General features: G+C 43.7%; 1 protein-coding gene across 2 annotated transcripts; it reads left to right on the top strand.

Moving 5' to 3' along the window:
- The first annotated feature begins 10,003 nt into the window (after positions 1–10,003).
- Positions 10,004–17,255, top strand: TOR1B (torsin family 1 member B). Of its 2 annotated transcripts, XM_043916615.1 has the most exons (5): positions 10,004–10,276; positions 10,911–11,176; positions 12,889–13,064; positions 14,656–14,783; positions 15,241–17,255. In XM_043916615.1, exons 1-5 carry the CDS (start codon positions 10,078–10,080, stop codon positions 15,480–15,482), a joined length of 1,011 nt encoding a protein of 336 aa, XP_043772550.1. In that variant the 5' UTR covers positions 10,004–10,077; the 3' UTR covers positions 15,483–17,255. The 2 variants fall into 2 exon arrangements, 1 of the variants encoding a protein (XP_043772550.1); XR_006343308.1 differs by lacking the exon at positions 12,889–13,064 and having other exon boundaries at positions 15,241–15,397.
- The last annotated feature ends 201 nt before the right edge of the window (positions 17,256–17,456 follow it).

Here is a 17,456-nt window from a genome sequence, read left to right as displayed (position 1 = left end):
ATACGCCAATAAAATTAAAGTTCAAAAAAATTTAGTTGTAGTAATAGACATAAAACTTGCCATCCGAACCATTTTTCAGTGTATAGTTCAGTATCGTTAAGCACATTCACGTTGTTGTGTCTCCAACTTCCAAAGCTCTTTTCATCTGGCAGAACTGAAACGCAACACCCAATAAACTCTAACCTCCACTGCCCGGCCCCCAAACCCTGGCACCCAGCATTTGGCAGTCCAGTCTCTACAAATTCAACTATTCTAGGGACCTTGCATGAGCGGAGCCATACAGTATTTGTCCTTTGTGACTGGCTTATGTCACTTAGCATAGGGTTCACAGGAACTTTCATACACTTTACAATTTTAGTATATATTTCCACTTCTGTTGCCCCTATGTATGACAGGTGATCAGTAAAAAGAGTGTTTTATCACTTTAACGATTCATTTTCATGGGTACAGAATAGATCATTTATCCATTTCACATCCATTGCATTCAACCATTTGAGCATTCTCTGCCCATCAAGTGCAATTTATACACTCTCACAAACCAATTTCAGTTTAGAAGAAGCAAAACTTTTACATGATTATGATTTTTACAGTATCACCAACAGTGAGACAGTAGCACATACAAAGCTATCTTTTTTAAAGAAAGAAATCTTTTATTTGAGAATAGTTTTAGATTTACAGGAAATTTGCAAAGTTGATACAGACAGCTTCCATATAGCCCACACACCTAATTGCCCCTCCCTCCCCTCTTTTTTTGGGGCAGCCGCTGCACCGCTTGTGGGTTCTTAGTTCCCTGGCCAGGGACAGCACCTGAATCCCCTGCATTGGAAGGGAGTTCTTAACCACTGGACCATTTAAACTGACAATGAGGAAGTCCCTCATTATAAGTTTAAATGTTTGCAAAAGACTCCATATCCTGTCTATTATTAGCATAGACTATTTTAAGATAACATTGTTACTTTAGTCTTCTAGGTACGCTCAGTGGAATCTGAACTCCATGGTAGTTTCACCTGCCTTCCTCCATTTATAAAATGCAGGAACAATTCAGATATTTACAATCAGTTTTTTGTACTTGAATTCATTCACATTTCTATCCTGTTACCCTATCGAATGTCATCCTAATGAAGTGTACTTTCTGAAAGAAGTAGTTTATTAATCATCCCATCTAATTTATCTAATATATATATATATTTACGTACACACACACATATATACTACAAGTTAAAATTTAATAGGAAACTTTTTCTGGTGACCACAAAGCTCTAAGTGTTTAAACATTTCTTCTGGACTACTATGCATTAGTATGTGCATGCGTGCTAAGTCACTTCAGTCGTGTTGACTCTTTGCAACCCCATGGACATCACCCGCCAGGCACCTCTGTCTGTGGGATTCTCTAGGCAAGAATACTGGAGCAGATTGCCATTTCTTTCTCCAGGGGATCTTCCCATTCCAGGGATCGAACCTGTGACTCTTTATGTCTCCCGAAGTGGCAGGCAAGTTCTTTACCACTAGTGCCACCTGGAAATACTGTGTTTAGTACATAATCAATCAAAGCAACATAAATGTGTAACAAATTTTAAAATAAAAAATTACTACACCAAAAAGTAAAATTCTTATGGAAGGTGTACCTTTTAATGAGATAGACAGGGTTCTCGCTCTCTTTTTCTTTCCCATTTACTTTGAGTTTCTGCAGGGAGAAATTACTGACTGACTTTTCTTCTTTCCAAGGACTGAGGTAAAAAAGGGGAGGTGAAAAAGGAGCCTGCAGCAGGCTGGGCTGCTGGAGTCTTGCTAAGGAAGGAAAGAGGAAAGGGGCTGAGTTTCTACTGTATGGAAGAGAACTATACTCAATATCTCATAATTATGTATAATGGAAAAAATCTGAACAAGAATATATATACATTATATATATTTATTATTATATGCTGTATAATAATATATAGAATATATTATATATTAATATAATATAAATATATTATATAATTATAAAACATAATTTATATATATTATATTAATCATTATACAAGTATATCATAATTATTAATTATATGGTTATAGTAAATAATTAAATTTAATCAATATTAAAATTAAAATATTTATAATTAAAATGTATATTTATTATTTGATAATAAAATATAAACTAATTAAATATATAATTATGTATACTATAAATTATAATTTATAGTATACATAATTATATAAATTACATTATATATTATATATTTAATTATATATGTAAATATATAATTATCATTATATAATTATATAATCTATATTAAATATATATTTAATTATATATAATATATTTTTAATATATATATTATTTTATAATAAAATATAAATTATACTAATATATAACATATATACTTTATGTTATATAATATATTAATATATTATATATAATTATGTATAAATATAATTATATAGTTAATGATAATGATATAATTGTATATTATAACTATAATTATATACATTTATATAATATAATTGTGTATATGGTATATATAATATATATTTATAATATAAATTATATATAATTATATATGTATAATTATAATATAATAATTGTTATAATTATATTATATTGTTATAATTATATTATAATATAATAGCATGATACATATTATAATTATATAATTAAATAATTAAATATAGTTATATATTATATAATAAATAGATATTATACATTTATTATATTATATATATTATATATAATATATATAATATATTATATATATAATTCAGTTCAGTTCAGTCACTCAGTTATATCTCTTTGCAACCCCATGAATCGCAGCATGCCAGGCCTCTCTGTCCATCACCAACTCCCAGAATTTACTCAAACCCAAGTCCATCGAGTCGGTGATGCCATTCAACCATCTCATCCTCTGTCATTCCCTTCTCCTCCTGCCTTTAATCTTTCCCAGCATCAGGGTCTTTTCCAATGAGTCAACTCTTCTCATGAGGTGGCCAAAGTATTGGAGTTTCAGCTTTAGCATCAGTCCTTCCAATGAACACCCAGGGCTGATCTCCTTCAGGATGGACTGGTTGGATCTCCTTGCAGTCCAAGGGACTCTCAAGAGTCTTCTCCAACACCACAGTTCAAAACCGTCAATTCTTCGGCGCTCAGCTTTCTTTCCAGTCCAACTCTCACATCCATACACGACCACTGGAAAAACCATAGCCTTGACTAGACGGACCTTTCTTGGCGAAGTAATGTCTCTGCATTTTAATATGTTATCTAGGTTGGTCATAACTTTCCTTCCAAGGAGTAAGTGTCTTTTAATTTCATGGTTGCAATCACCATCTGCAGTGATTTTGGAGCCCAAAAAAATAAAGTCTGACACTGTTTCCCCATCTACTTCCCATGAAGTGATGGGACCAGATGCCATGATCTTAGTTTTCTGAATGTTGAGCTTTAAACCAACTTTTTCACTCTCCTCTTTCACTTTCATCAAGAGGCTTTTTAGTTCCTCTTCACTTTGTGCCATAAGGGTGGTGTCATCTGTATATCTGAGGTTATTGATATTTCTCCCAGCAATCTTGATTCCAGCTTGTGCTTCATCCAGCCCAGCGTTTCTCATGATGTACTCTGCATATAAGTTAAATAAGCAGGGTGACAATATACAGCCTTGACGTACTCCTTTTCCTATTTGGAACCAGTCTGTTGTTCCATGTCCAGTTTTAACTGGTGCTACCCGACCTGAATATAGGTTTCTAAAGAGGCAGGTCAGGCGGTCTGGTATTCCCATGTCTTTCACAATCTTCCACAGTTTATTGTGATCCACACAGTCAAAGGCTTTGGCATAGTCTATAAAGCAGAAATAGATGTTTTTCTGGAACTCTCTTGCTTTTTCGATGATCCAGCAGAGGTTGGCAATTTGATCTCTGGTTCCTCTGCCTTTTCTAAAACCAGCTTGAATATCTGGAAGTTCACGGTTCACGTATTGCTGAAGGCTGGCTTGGAGAATTTTGGGTATTACTTTACTAGCGTGTGAGATGAGTGCAACTGTGTGGTAGTTTGAGCATTCTTTGGGATTGCCTTTCTTTGGGATTGGAATGAAAACTGACCTTTTCCAGTCCTGTGGCCCCTGCTGAGTTTTCCAAATGTGCTGGCATATTGAGTGCAGCACTTTCACAGCATCATCTTTCAGGATTTGAAATAGCTCAACTGGAATTCCATCACCTCCACTAGCTTTGTTCATAGTGATTCTTCCTAAGGCCCACTAGACTTCACATTCCGGGATGTCTGGCTCTAGGTGAGTGATCACACCATCGTGATTATCTGGGTTGTGGATATCTTTTTTGTACAGTTCTTCTGTGTATTCTTGCCACCTCTTCTTAATATCTTCTGCTTCTCTTAGGTCCATATCATTTCTGTCCTTTATCGAACCCATCTTTGCATGAAATGTTCTCTTGGTATCTCAAATTTTCTTGAGGAGATCTCTAGTCTTCCCCATTCTGTTGTTTTCCTCTATTTCTTTGTTATAAACAGTTATATCATATATAATCATGTATATATAATTTATAATATATGAATATATAAATTAGGAATATATAATTATTCTGTATAATAATAAATTATTCTGTATAATAATTATATAAAAATATATAATTATACTGTATAATGTAATTGTATATTTAATACAATATGTATATACAATATATACAATATAATTGTATATATATTATATATCATATAATATAAATATAATGTAAATAATATTATATAATATATATTATATGTATTATATATAATATATAACATAAATATTATAAATATGTGACATATTTAATGTATATAATATATAAAATATTTGTATATCATATATTTATATAATTTATATTATTTATAATTATTATAAATTATTATATAAATATAATATATTATATGAATATATTTATTTATAATATTTATATATTTATTCAATTTTATATATTTATTTATATTTATTAATATATATTTATATTTAAAGTTATATACATATATACAGAATCATTTGCTATAGACCTGAAACTAATAAAACATTGTAAGTCAACAGAGAGAGTCAATTCCTAGGCAGGTTGAAGTCCGGGGTCCCTGAGGAGATGAGAGGGGTCTGGGGCTCTAAAGGAAGAGGTAGGGGTGTGAAATTCTCAAGGAGGAGGAAAGGACAAACATCTTTTTTCTTTCTCTACATTCCTTAGTCTTAGTCACATAAAACATTTTTTTCTTTAAGCCCGGACCTGATGATTACACAACAAACAACTCAGTTTAAACTCTGTACTAAGAATTATATAACAAAAATGTATCCTCCTTGAGGACAGTTTCTCTTTTCTGAAAACCTTCTGGCTAATCCTGTTATCTTAAAATGTAAATTATGGGAGTGGGTCTGGTAAATTTTTCACAAACTTGAGACATTGTTTTGATTTATTGTAATAATTAATTAAAAAGTATAACTCGCTTGCTAACACTAGCGAGGGGGGCGCTCTCCGTCCCCCTTCTGATGTCTGTGTCAGAAGTTTTCTCTGCCCCTCTTCACACTTTAATAAAACTCTGCTACACAAAAGCTCTTGAGTGATCAAGCCTGGTCCCTGGTCCCGAAGCTAAATCTTCTTCAGAGATCATGAATCCAACACCGTTCACCGTAAGCTATCATCAAGTACATGGTGGGTGCTCAGTTGTGTCCGAACTCTGCAACCCCATAGACTGTAGCCCGCCAGGACCCTCTGTCTATGGAATTCTCCAGGCAACAATACTGGAATGAGTTGCCAGTCCCTCCTCCAGGGGATCTTCCTGATCCAGAGATCAAACCCACGTCTCCTGCATTGGCAGGTGGATTCTTTACCACTGCTCCACCTGGGAAGCCCATAAGTCAGCTATATTAAAAAAAAAAAAAAAAGAAAGAAAGTGGCTGTATTTCTGGTGTATTGCATCCTTACTGTGATCCATCCCACATGACCTTGAGAAGTCACCTATTATTCCTCCAGGGACTCACATACCCCAGGCTGAAGATGGCTAGCCTAGTACAGAGAAAGGCCCATACAAGGGCTGCCAACCTACGCCCTAAAGGTAGGTGTGCAAAGCACCTCTCCTAGGACCCCCTGACAAGCTTTCTCCACCAGGGCTGGTATGAACAGGTGGGCTGGTATGAACAGGTGGATTGGCTGCCAGACCCTATCTGTTGAGTTTAATCAGTTCGCCTGCTGTCTCTGAGGACAGTGGCTGACTCAGGCATGCAGTTGGCCAAGTCCAGCGTGTTCCCTGGGGTGCCACTGTAAGTGACGGAGGAGCAGCTCTGTGGCCTCCGGGGGCCTCCGTGCAGAGAGAAGGAGGTTGGAACTGTGGAAGTCACAGAACCTGGTTCACTCCCTCTCTTCCTAGCTGAGTGGCTCTGGATACAGGACGTCCCTTCTCTGGGCCTCCATTTCCCTGTCTGTAAACGGGATGACAGTGGTCCTTCTTGAAGTTGTCTGGGTACCAATGAGCTGATGCAGATACAGCCCTTACTGCTGCAGACAGTAAGAGGTCAAGAAGACCTTTTGCTGTGACTGTCACCTCTTTTTGACCCTCTCAACAAACCCGTGCAGCTCACAAGTCAGTTCAGTTCAGTTCAGTCGCTCAGTCGTGTCCGACTCTTTGCGACCCCATGGACTGCAGCACAACAGGCTTCTCTGTCCATCACCATCTCCCGGAGCTTGCTCAGACTCATGTCCATGGAATCGGTGATGCCATTCAACCATCTCATCCTCTGTCATTCCCTTCTCCTCCTGCCTTCAATCTTTCCCAGCATCCGGGTCTTTTCCAATGAGTCAGATCTTCGCATCAGGTGGCCAAAGTATTGGAGTTTCAGCTTCAACATCAGTCCTTCCAATGTGTATTCAGAACTGATTTCCTTTAGAATGGACTGGTTGGATCTCCTTGCAGTCCAAGGGACTCTCAAGAGTCTTCTCTGACACCATGGTTCAAAAGCATCCATTCTTTGGCACGCAGCTTTCTTTATAGTCCAACTCTCACATCCATACATGACCACTGGAAAAACTATAGCTTTGACTAGATGGACCTTTGTTGGCCAAGTACTGTCTCTGCTTTTTAATATGCTATCTAGGTTGGTCATGGCTTTTCTTCCAAGGAGCAAGCGTCTTTTAATTTCATGGTTGCAGCCACCATCTGCGGTGATTTCGGAGCCCAAGAAAATAAAGTCTGTCACTGTTTCCATTGTTTCCCCATCTATTTGCCATGAAGTGATGGGACTGGATGCCACGATCTTAGTTTTCTGAATGTTGAGCTTTAAACCAACTTTTTCATTCTCCTCTTTCACTTTCATCAAGAGCCTCTTTAGTTCTTCTTCACTTTCTGTCATAAGGGTGGTATCATCTGCATATCTGAGGTTATTGATATTTCTCCCAGCAATCTTGATTCCAGCTATGCTTCATCCAGCCAAGCGTTTCTCATGATGTACTCTGCATATAAGTTAAATAAGCAGGGTGACATTATACAGCCTTGATGTACTCCTTTTCCTATTTGGAACCAGTCTGTTGTTCCATGTCCAGTTCTAACTGGTGCTTTCTGACCTGAATATAGGTTTCTCAAGAGGCAGGTCAGGTGGTCTGGTATTCCCATCTCTTTCAGAATTTTCCAGAGTTTATTATTACCCCCCACCAAAACAGAAGCCTTCCCCTTCCAGTCTCTGCCTAGCTCTCCATTCTCACCAGCTTCCACCACGTGACATACTTTCAGTTCCCCAAACCGCACATCCTGCATATTCTATTCTCTACATAGCACACTCTGAAGAAGGAATTCATAGGGCCTTGACTCCATCTGAGGCCTGTCCATGCTGATCGTGCTCGGCCACCTCTCCAGTGGACTCTGAACTCTCTGCTTAGTGCCTGTGGGAACGACAATGGAAAGATAAGACCCCCTCCGGACAGGGGAACCTTGAAGATATCCAGGTTACTCGTCACCTAAGAGAAAACAGACACTAATCACCCCTGCCTCCGGAATAGTCCAGACAGTATCTATCAGAATGTAACTACAGGCTTATCGGTTATTAACTGGTTGGAATGTAACCGCAGGCTTATTGATTATTAACTGTTTGAACACATAACACGTGAATGATGGGGTTATTGTGATTGTATTTACCCTTCCTTTGTAAGCCTCAAGGGATTTGGGGTGGTGGGTTTGGACATGTACACATGGGGTATAAAAGATTTTCACAAATGCTGGTCAGGTTCCTTGTATAAGAGGAGACTCTGCCTTGGGCCCGCCGGTGTAATAAACTGCACTCCACTATCTGCATTGTCCTTCTGAGTGAGTTTGTTTCCCGGAGAGCGTGGCTATAACACTCTACTCCTCACTTTCACTTGGTTAACTCTTTCGAGTCTAGACAAATGCCTTCCCTTCTCCAGGGCCCCTGAGCTTCAAAGAGCTCAATATGGACCCTCATCCACTGACTGCCTCCCCCAGAGGTCCAGAGGGTAGGGGCAGCCCCCTCTATTCCTTGCTGTCTCCCAGCATCCAGCAAGGAGCTGGCCTTGTAGCAGCTCAATGGAAGAATGCACACGGTTCGACTGCACACATCTGCCTTGCTGTAGCCCCAGGCCTCAGCCTGGGGCCCGCAGTCCAGTGCTCAGCAGCTGTTTCAGGAAGGCAGGTGGGTGGGGAGAACTTGACAAACGCTGCAGAGGAAGTGAAAGGAGGGATGACCAAGCAAAGTGTGAAAGATCTGGGAAGAAAACAGAAACAGTAGAAGTTACGCCTGAGTTTTGTCAGGCGAGTGTACACACCTCGGTTTTTGTCTCGTCACAACAAAGATCTGGAGTGACGGACATTAAAGCCCCCTAGGCGTGTCACAGCTCTCCGGTCTTGGACAGACCGTGTTATAGCTCTTAGACAAATCAGTGTTACAGCTCCGTGTTACAGCTCTATTTTATTTAGAAGATAGCAGGAAAATCCATCTTCCAGGCGTGAGGGCATGTCGATCCAAAGACGCGATGAGAAGAGCGCCCCATCACGCGGGGGCGGGGGTGAGGGGGGAAGAGAGAGAGAGCGCGCGAGCGAGCTTTGGCTCCTCTCTTTATATGTTTCTCGGTCCCTGGGCCTGTCCTATGTAAATTGGGCCAGCCAGGAGTGCTGTTTGTTTTACCTGAGATCCTCACTCCGGTCCTCGGACCTTCCTTTGTTCTATTTTCATGGGCTTTTCCCTTCCAGGTCTTTTAGCTACCGCCATTTTGGACTCCTTTTCCCTATTCTAACCACCTAACAGTTCGAAACAGAAGCTAACCACTCTAGTATTGTTGCCTGGAAAATCTCACTGGACAGAGGAGCCTGGCAGGCTACAGTCCATGGGATCGCAAGAGTTGGACATGACTTAGCGACTAAACCATCACAACCACCAAACGGGTCCCTAAACGGCTTTTCTAGACGGTTTTTCCAGTAGGCATGTATAGATGTGAGAGTTGGACTATAAAGAAAGCTGAGCGCGAAGAATTGGTGCTTTTAAACTGTGGTGTTAGAAGGTTCTTGAGAGTCCGTTGGTCTGCAAGGAGATCCAACCAGTCCACCCTAAGGGAGATCAGTCCTGAATATTCATTGGAAGGACTGATGCTGAATCTGAAACTCCAATACTTTGGCCACCTGATGCGAAGAACTGACTCATTGGAAAAGACCCTGATGCTGGGAAAGATTGAAGGTGGGAGAAGAGGACGACAGAGGATGAGATGGTTGGATGGCATCACCGACTGGATGGACATGAATTTGAGTAAACTCCGGGAGTTGGTGATGGACAGGGAGGCCTGGCGTGCTGCAGTCCATGGGGTCGCAAAGAATCGGACAAAACAGCGACTCAACTGGACCAAGCTGAGACGACTTTCGTGCCACTCACAAAGATGGCGGCACAGAGCCACGCCCCTGAACGGAGACGGCTTTCGTGCCACTCACAAAGATGGCGATACCGAGCCACGCCCCTCGCCAACGAGGCCGTCCTATGGGGCGGGCGGACCTGGACGGCAGAAGTGACGCTACCGGAAGTCCGTCCCACCGCTCTGCTGCCTAGGGGACCCAGGCTGCTGCGAAGGCAATTGCGGCGGGCGGCCCTGTGGGCTATGCGGTTGGATCCGCGGCTTGGGGGCGCCGCGGCGCTCCGGCTGCTGCTGGCGGCCCACGTAGTGGCGGCATTCGAGCCTATCACTGTGGGCATCGCCATCGGGGCCGCGTCGGCGCTCACCGGCTACCTGTCTTACAAGGACCTGTACTGCCGCTTCGCCGAGTGCTGCCGCAGCGAGCGGCCGCTCAATGCGTCGGGTACGGCGGGGCTACCCTGGAGGGGCTCGCGGGGCGCGGGAGACAGGCCACCCGCGGGCGTCAGCGCCCCGGCATCCCGCTCTCACCCTTCGATGGGGTAGGAGGGAGGAGAGGTGGAGTTTCGGTCTCGGCTGCAGCCTCGGAAGCCGCGTCTTCGGAGAGAGCCTCCGGATCGCGGGGGGTCTGCCCAACTTCCTCCCTAAAAGTTTGCATTCCTTGGGAGGACAATAAGAAGAAACTGAAAGCAGCCGCCCTGCTGCGCCGTGTCGACCCTGTTAAGTACTTTTCAGACGTGCAGCGTCCGCCCCGAAAGCCATCTGGCCCTCGGTTTTCTTCCAAGCCGGTAGGGGTGGCTGGGGGAATAGCAAAGCAGCCCAGTCGAGAGGGCCCGTCCTTGGATGAGCGAACACATTTAGTTAGCTTACTTCTCCAGTGCGTCTCCTTGGAAGTGGCCTCGTGTGACCGCAGCCCCGTGGTTCTGCCTCGGTGCCAGCCCTGGGGTTTGGCAGAGATCCCATGCTGGACCACTTTGCGAACCTGTGCCTCCCACTTTGGCCAGCTGGGACGAGCGCTGCTCTTCTGGTGCGTGTTTAATGTGTATTTTTCTCTCTCGTTCTCGGGCTGGCTCCTGCAGCCCTCAAGCAGGACTTGGAGGAGAAGCTGTTTGGGCAGCATCTGGCCACAGAGGTGATTCTCAAGGCGCTGACCGGCTTCAAGAACAACAAAAATCCCAAGAAACCACTGACTCTCTCGTTACACGGCTGGGCTGGCACAGGCAAGAATTTTGTCAGCCAAATTGTGGCTGAAAATCTTCACCCCAAAGGCCTGAAGAGCAACTTTGTCCACCTGTTTGTGTCGACCCTGCACTTCCCTCATGAGCAGCACATAAAACTGTACCAGGCAAGGAACTGTTATCCCATCCTCTGGCTTCTCCGACTGGTCTGGGTGACCGGCTCCCTGACTCCAGCCTCTGTTTCTTTCTTTGCGCTGCAGCAGCCCCAGGCCCCGCTGGTTTAAGGCACAAGGCCCCCACCCTGGCGACCCTTTGCCATTTGCAGTTCTCCTGCAGCTTCTGCCTCACCGATTCCAAAATAATACAGGGGGGTGTGGGCGTGCTAAGTCATGTCCAGCTTTTGCCACCCCATGGACTGTTGCCCATCAGGCTCCTCTGTCCGTGGCATTTTCCAGGCAAGAATACTGGAGTGGGTTGTCATTTCCTTCTCTAGGGAATCTTCCCGATCCAGGGATCGAACCCGCATTTCCTGCATTGGCAGGTGGGTTCTATACCACTGAGCCACCAGGGAAGCCCAATACAGCGGGGTGATGTTCCATTAAAAGATGGAGCCAAGAGCGGGAAGGCGACTCGCCCCCCACAGTCTTTGTGACCTTATGGCAAATGAGAAACTGGAACCCGAATCTCCTGTCTCCCAGTCTGCAGGGTAGCCATGCTGTGCAGTGAGTATGCGCAACATCCCCGTCACAGCCCTTGGTTAAGTGAAACAGACTCAAATGGCTTTATTTAAGGCTCCCTTGGGAATTCCTTGGTGGTCTCCTGGTTAGGACTCCATGCTTTCACTGCTGAGGGCACAGGTTCAATCCCTGGTCAGGGAACTAAGATCCCTCAAGCACAGCCAAAAATGAAAAAATAAGATTCCTGCCTGTGATGTAGCTTCAGCTTGGCCTCTGCATTTAAGCAGTGAGAACCAGAAAAATTTTTTTTCTCCTCAGTAATGGTTTTTCCCGTTGTTCCCCCCGTTCTTCACATTCTTGGCATTGTATTGTTAACTTGTCCAGTCGGGCTCTTGTTTAAATGGACATTCTTGTAAAAATTAGTGTTCCTACTTAGTGTTAGGTGGGGACTGAAATAAGGAATAGAAACTGAACAAGGAAGTAAAAGTGGATATTTGCCACATAAACAGTAAGACAGGGAAGACAGCCAAAAAGAGAGTAATTTTCTTATTTTCCAAATTCTTTCATAAATCCCTAGAAATACAGGCACAAATGCTTGTCGTGAAATGTCATCTAGGTCAGCGTCTTTGTTCACTGTGCTTGTAACACCATTTTAAGGCACTGGTCTTGGACATGGCACCGGGCTTAGTCTAGTTTCTCATTCCTCAGTATGTCTAGTAAAATTGAGATTTCCATCTACAGTGAGATGAAAATTACCGGTTGTTTACCAGTGAAACGATAAATATTCACATATCTTATACTTCTTATACTTTTAAAGAGTTGCATTGTGTACCTCATTTGAGTTAGGAAAACACTTATTTGCCTTTTAGCACGCATCTCTGCCGGTTTTCCCCCCACTTTTTTTTTTCTTTATTATTCTTTGAAATTTATTTATTTTAATTGGAGGCTAATTACTTTACAATATTGTAGAGGTTTTTACCATACATTGACATGAATCGGCCATGTTCCCCCCCACTTTTTATAGATGAATTTTCGGAAAAGTAGCTACCCCGTGAGTGGAGGTTAGGATGTGGTTTTTGTTGTTAAACTCCAGAGAGCTCTGATTTTTCACCCTCCTGAGTGTGAAGAACAGCGTAGCACTTCTCCCCTGGGCATACCCTTTGAGTCCCCGTGTCCCATTTCTTCTTTTATGGTTGGTCTAGGACCAGTTACAGAGGTGGATCCGGGGTAACGTGAGTGCGTGTGCGGGCTCCGTGTTCATATTTGATGAGATGGATAAGTTGCACCCGGGAGTCATTGACGCAATCAAGCCGTTCCTAGATTACTACGAGCAGATTGATGGCGTGTCTTACCGGAAGGCCATCTTCATCTTTCTCAGGTCAGTGGGCGGCATTTCTTGAGTGGGGATGTACAGAGCCCTTCATTTTCCCAGGGCTAGAATGAGGTTCCGGGGACAAACGTGCCAGCCTGGCAAAAGTATCTTGCAGACTTTTTCCAGGTTGCTGATGTCAGCATGGCACTGGGCAGAGGCAGGAGGAAACGAATGAAGGAAATTGTTGCTGATAATAGGCAATTTTGCTACCTACACATGTCATCTCTGGGGTTTATAAAAAGTCGTAGCGTTACACACCAAGTTGTTTTTTTTCCCCTCTTCCTGAGAAAACGGATTTTCAGCTCCTGAGGGCAGATGCTTTTTTTTTTTTTGTATACCAGTACATAGTAAATACTCCTTGATTAAAACTAAACTTTAGAGAAATATCACAATCTGATTCCATCTTAGAAAACTTTACAGTGTTTCCTGATAATAAGTGACATCAGTAGGAAGTCATTACAACCCTTTAATACATCTAGACTGGTTTATATATTTAACTTTAAAATAAGCTGCATAGAAACTGAAAAGGAAAAAAAGAAGAGTAAACTTAGAGCAGGTACGTTTCCTGATTAGACAGTCTTTTTCTTAAAATTAATTTTTATTGGAGTCTAGTAGTTTCTGTGGTAGTTTGTTGTTCAGTCGCTCAGTCATGTGACCTCTGTGGCCTCAAGAACTGCGCCACACCAGGCCTCCCTGTCCTTCACCATCTCCTGGAGTCTGCTCAAACTCATGTCCATTGAGTCAGTGATGCCATCCAACCATCTCATCCTCTGTTCCCCCCTTTCCTCCTGCCCTCAATCTTTCCCAGCATCAGGGTCTTTTCCAGTGAGTCAGCTCTTCACATCAGGTGGCCAAAATATTGGAGTTTCAGCTTTAGTATCTGTCCTTCCAGTGAATATTCAGGACTGATTTCCTTTAGGATGGACTGGTTGGATCTCCTTGCAGTCCAAGGGACTCTCAAGCATCTTCTCCAGCACCACAGTTCAAAAGTATCAATTCTTCAGCACTCAGCCTTCTTTATGGTCCAACTCACATCCACATGTGACTACTGGAAAAACCATAGTTTGGACTAGACGGACCTTTGTTGGCAAAGTAATGTCTCTGCTTTTTAATATGCTGTCTAGTTGGTCGTAGCTTCTCTTCCAAGGAGCAAGTGTCTTTTAATTTCATGGCTGCAGTCACCATCTGCAGATTTCTTGGAGCCCAAGAAAATAAAGTCTGTCACTGTTTCCATTGTTTCTCCATCTGTTTGCCGTGAAGTGATGGGACTGGATGCCATGATCTTAGTTTTCTCAATGTTGAACTTTAAGCCAACTTTTTCACTCTCCTCTTTCACTTTCATCAAGATACTTTTTAGTTCCTCTTCACTTTCTGCCATAAGGGTGGTTTCTTCTGCATATCTGAGGTTATAGCAAAGTGTTATATACATATATACACTCTTTTTTGATATTTTTTCCCATCTAGGTCACCACAGAGTATTGAGTAGAGTTCTCTATGCTATACAGTAGGTTCTCATGAGTTATCTTTTATATATAGTAGTGTGCATATGTCATAAAGTCAGTGTGTGATTTTAATCTGGTTTCTTTGGCAAACTCAGCAACGCAGGCGGGGACCTCATAACTAAGACGGCCCTTGACTTCTGGCGGGCCGGGAGAAAGAGAGAGGACATCCAGCTGAAGGACCTGGAGGCCGTGCTGTCTGTCGGAGTCTTCAATAACAAACACAGTGAGTCTCCCCGAGTGGGTGCCCTGCGCCCTGCCCAAAGCATCACCATTCTCTCTCTTTTTACTTTTGACCCTGTGGCTTGTGGGATCTTAGTTCCCCAATAAGGGATCGAACCCGTGCCCTCTGCAGTGGAAGCTCAGGTCCTAACCACCGGGCCGCCAGGGAAGTCCCAACCATCTGTCTCTTTAAGCCTTTCGCAAGACCACAGAATCCGCTTGCGCCTGTAGCTTGGCTGAAGTAGGGACTTTCTTTTTTGGAGGGCATGCTATTCTAGAAGCCAGTTAGCGGGGGTAGCCAACCAACCGTTACATCAGGCTTGACCAAAAGAGAGTCTTGAGGGCTGCAGACGTGGGAAGTGTGCTGGGGTGGGGATCAGGACAGGCCCTGCAGGAGCCGCACACTGGCAGGCTGACAAGGACAGAAGTGGCAGGAAACGCAGCCATGCCCTGTTTTGCAGGTGGCCTGTGGCACAGCGGCCTGATAGACCGGAACCTCATCGACTACTTCATCCCCTTCCTGCCCCTGGAGTACAGACACGTGAAGATGTGCGTGAGGGCGGAGATGAAGGCCCGCGGTTCCGCCATCGACGAAGACGTCGTCACCCGAGTGGCAGAGGAGATGACGTTCTTCCCGAAGGACGAGAAAATCTACTCAGACAAGGGCTGCAAGACCGTGCAGTCACGGCTGGATTTCTACTGAGCTCTCGTGTAGGCAGGCTGAGACGCGACCGGGCGCCCAGCAGACCTGGGGCCTGGCCCGAACAAGCACTTTGAAGACCTCTTCGGGGTTTGCACATTTGCACCTGTGGACTCGTGGGATCCGGAAGGTTCTAAGGGTTGATTTGTGAAATCACACTCTGCTGTCAAGTGAACTTGTGTTGCAACATGACGGCAGCCCAGCTGTTCATCACAGTTGGAAATGAACTTTTGAAATCTCCCCTCCCCGCCCCCGCCCCCCCCACACTTAACTGCCCTTGACAGAAGTGCCTTGAAACCAGAGGCCAAGGACTCTTTCTGACCCAACGGTACCCACACCACAGAAGCTGAACTGAAGTTCAAGGGCTAATGCAAGCCAGGGAGCATTGGTTTTCACCTGCCAGAAACACTCTTCAGCTGAAGTTCTTTTTCTTTTACAGAACACGTTCACCAAGAGGAAGTATTTTCAGGTAACACTGGTGGCACCTTCAGGCACAGATTGTCCCGTGGGAGAACCCAGGTCTGAAGGCCGAGCACACGGCTGGGTGAACCGTCTGCTTGTGGGGTGGGGGCTCCATGCCAGGCCCCTGCGGCCCCGCAGAACGGGCAGGACCTCTGCTTCTGTCCGTGGCTTTGCTGCTGTTTACAACCCTCATCATGGATTCCATCTCCAACTCTCACTTGGTGTTGACCGCAGCCTTTCTGGTACTCCTCCTCCTCCTGAATTTCAGCCACGGCTCTGGGTCCCACCAGCCATCTCATCTCTAGAGATGGATCAGAATGCAGCCGTTGGCTTTGAGTTTCAGTCCTTGGTTCCCACGGTGGAATGTTTGTCTGTTACAGTTTACATGTGGGTCAGCTTTTCACTTGACTCCACAGAACCATTTGAAATCTGCAGAACCGCATCTCTCTCCACAGATGACACGTGCCAACTGAACGGTCAGCTTGCAGGTTCTGCATTGCCAAAGAGGAAGTACTGTACACTAGAAATGCTTGAGTTTTCAAGGATATGGCTAATTTTTAATAATGTTTTTACTTGGGAATCTTAGATAATGGAGATACGAAACGTTGCTTATTTTAAAACCTGGGAAGGGATAATTGCCCGTTCCTTTATCAGATGCCCTTAGATGATTGTGGCTGGTCCTGGGTGTCATCTAAGAATGATGTCCTTTATGGTGGTGCCAGGCTGCACTGCCCTGGCCTTGGGGAAATAAGACTTTGATTCCAGCCAGTATGAATCACTCTATCTTGTGGTTGCAGTGCAACTGAAGACACATAATGAGAACATGCAGCTTTTTTATATTCATAAGATGTGGCAGAAGGAACGTTCCTTCAGCATGGCAGTGCCTTATAGAGGATCACACTCAGTCTTTTAAAAAATGCCAAGGTGAGGCTTGAAACTTTTAGTACATGTCCTCAAGTTGGACCCAAGTTAAATTTCATTTATAACCTTTTGGGTGTCTGGTCAGGAGGAGATAAGATTTCTTGTTTACAATGATGCAATAAACTCAAGACGTGTTGGCTACCTTTGGACTGCTGTTATTGACTTGTAACTTGAAAAGGCCACAGATGCCCACGGCCCAGCCTCCTCACCCTGCATAAGACGTAGATGAGCTTGGACTGACCTGCTAACTCACTTCAGTCTTGTCCGACTCTGTGTTACCCCATAGATGGCAGCCTACCAGGTTCCGCCGTCCTTGGGGTTCTCCGGGCAAGAACACTGGAGTGGGTTGCCGTTTTGAATGTCAAACAATAAAGCTTAAATTTTATCATGAGACGCCACTTGCAGATTTTTTTTCTGCTTTATTTGGGAGCTCTGAAAAGTTTGAGCTGAGAAGAAAGGCTCTTTATTAACTCGGGTGAATTAGGCTTACTGGACATGCTGGTTGGCTGTCTTCATGTCATACAGAATCAACGTTTACCTTAAAGGCTGTTCAGTACAAAGTTAAGTTGGATTAGATGATGAGTCACAGCCCAG

Source organism: Cervus elaphus, chromosome 11 (genome assembly GCF_910594005.1).
Source record: "Cervus elaphus chromosome 11, mCerEla1.1, whole genome shotgun sequence".
Classification (NCBI taxonomy): Eukaryota; Metazoa; Chordata; class Mammalia; order Artiodactyla; family Cervidae; genus Cervus; species Cervus elaphus.
Note: the sequence above shows the minus strand (reverse complement) of the source record. Positions and strands in the feature narration are given on the sequence as shown.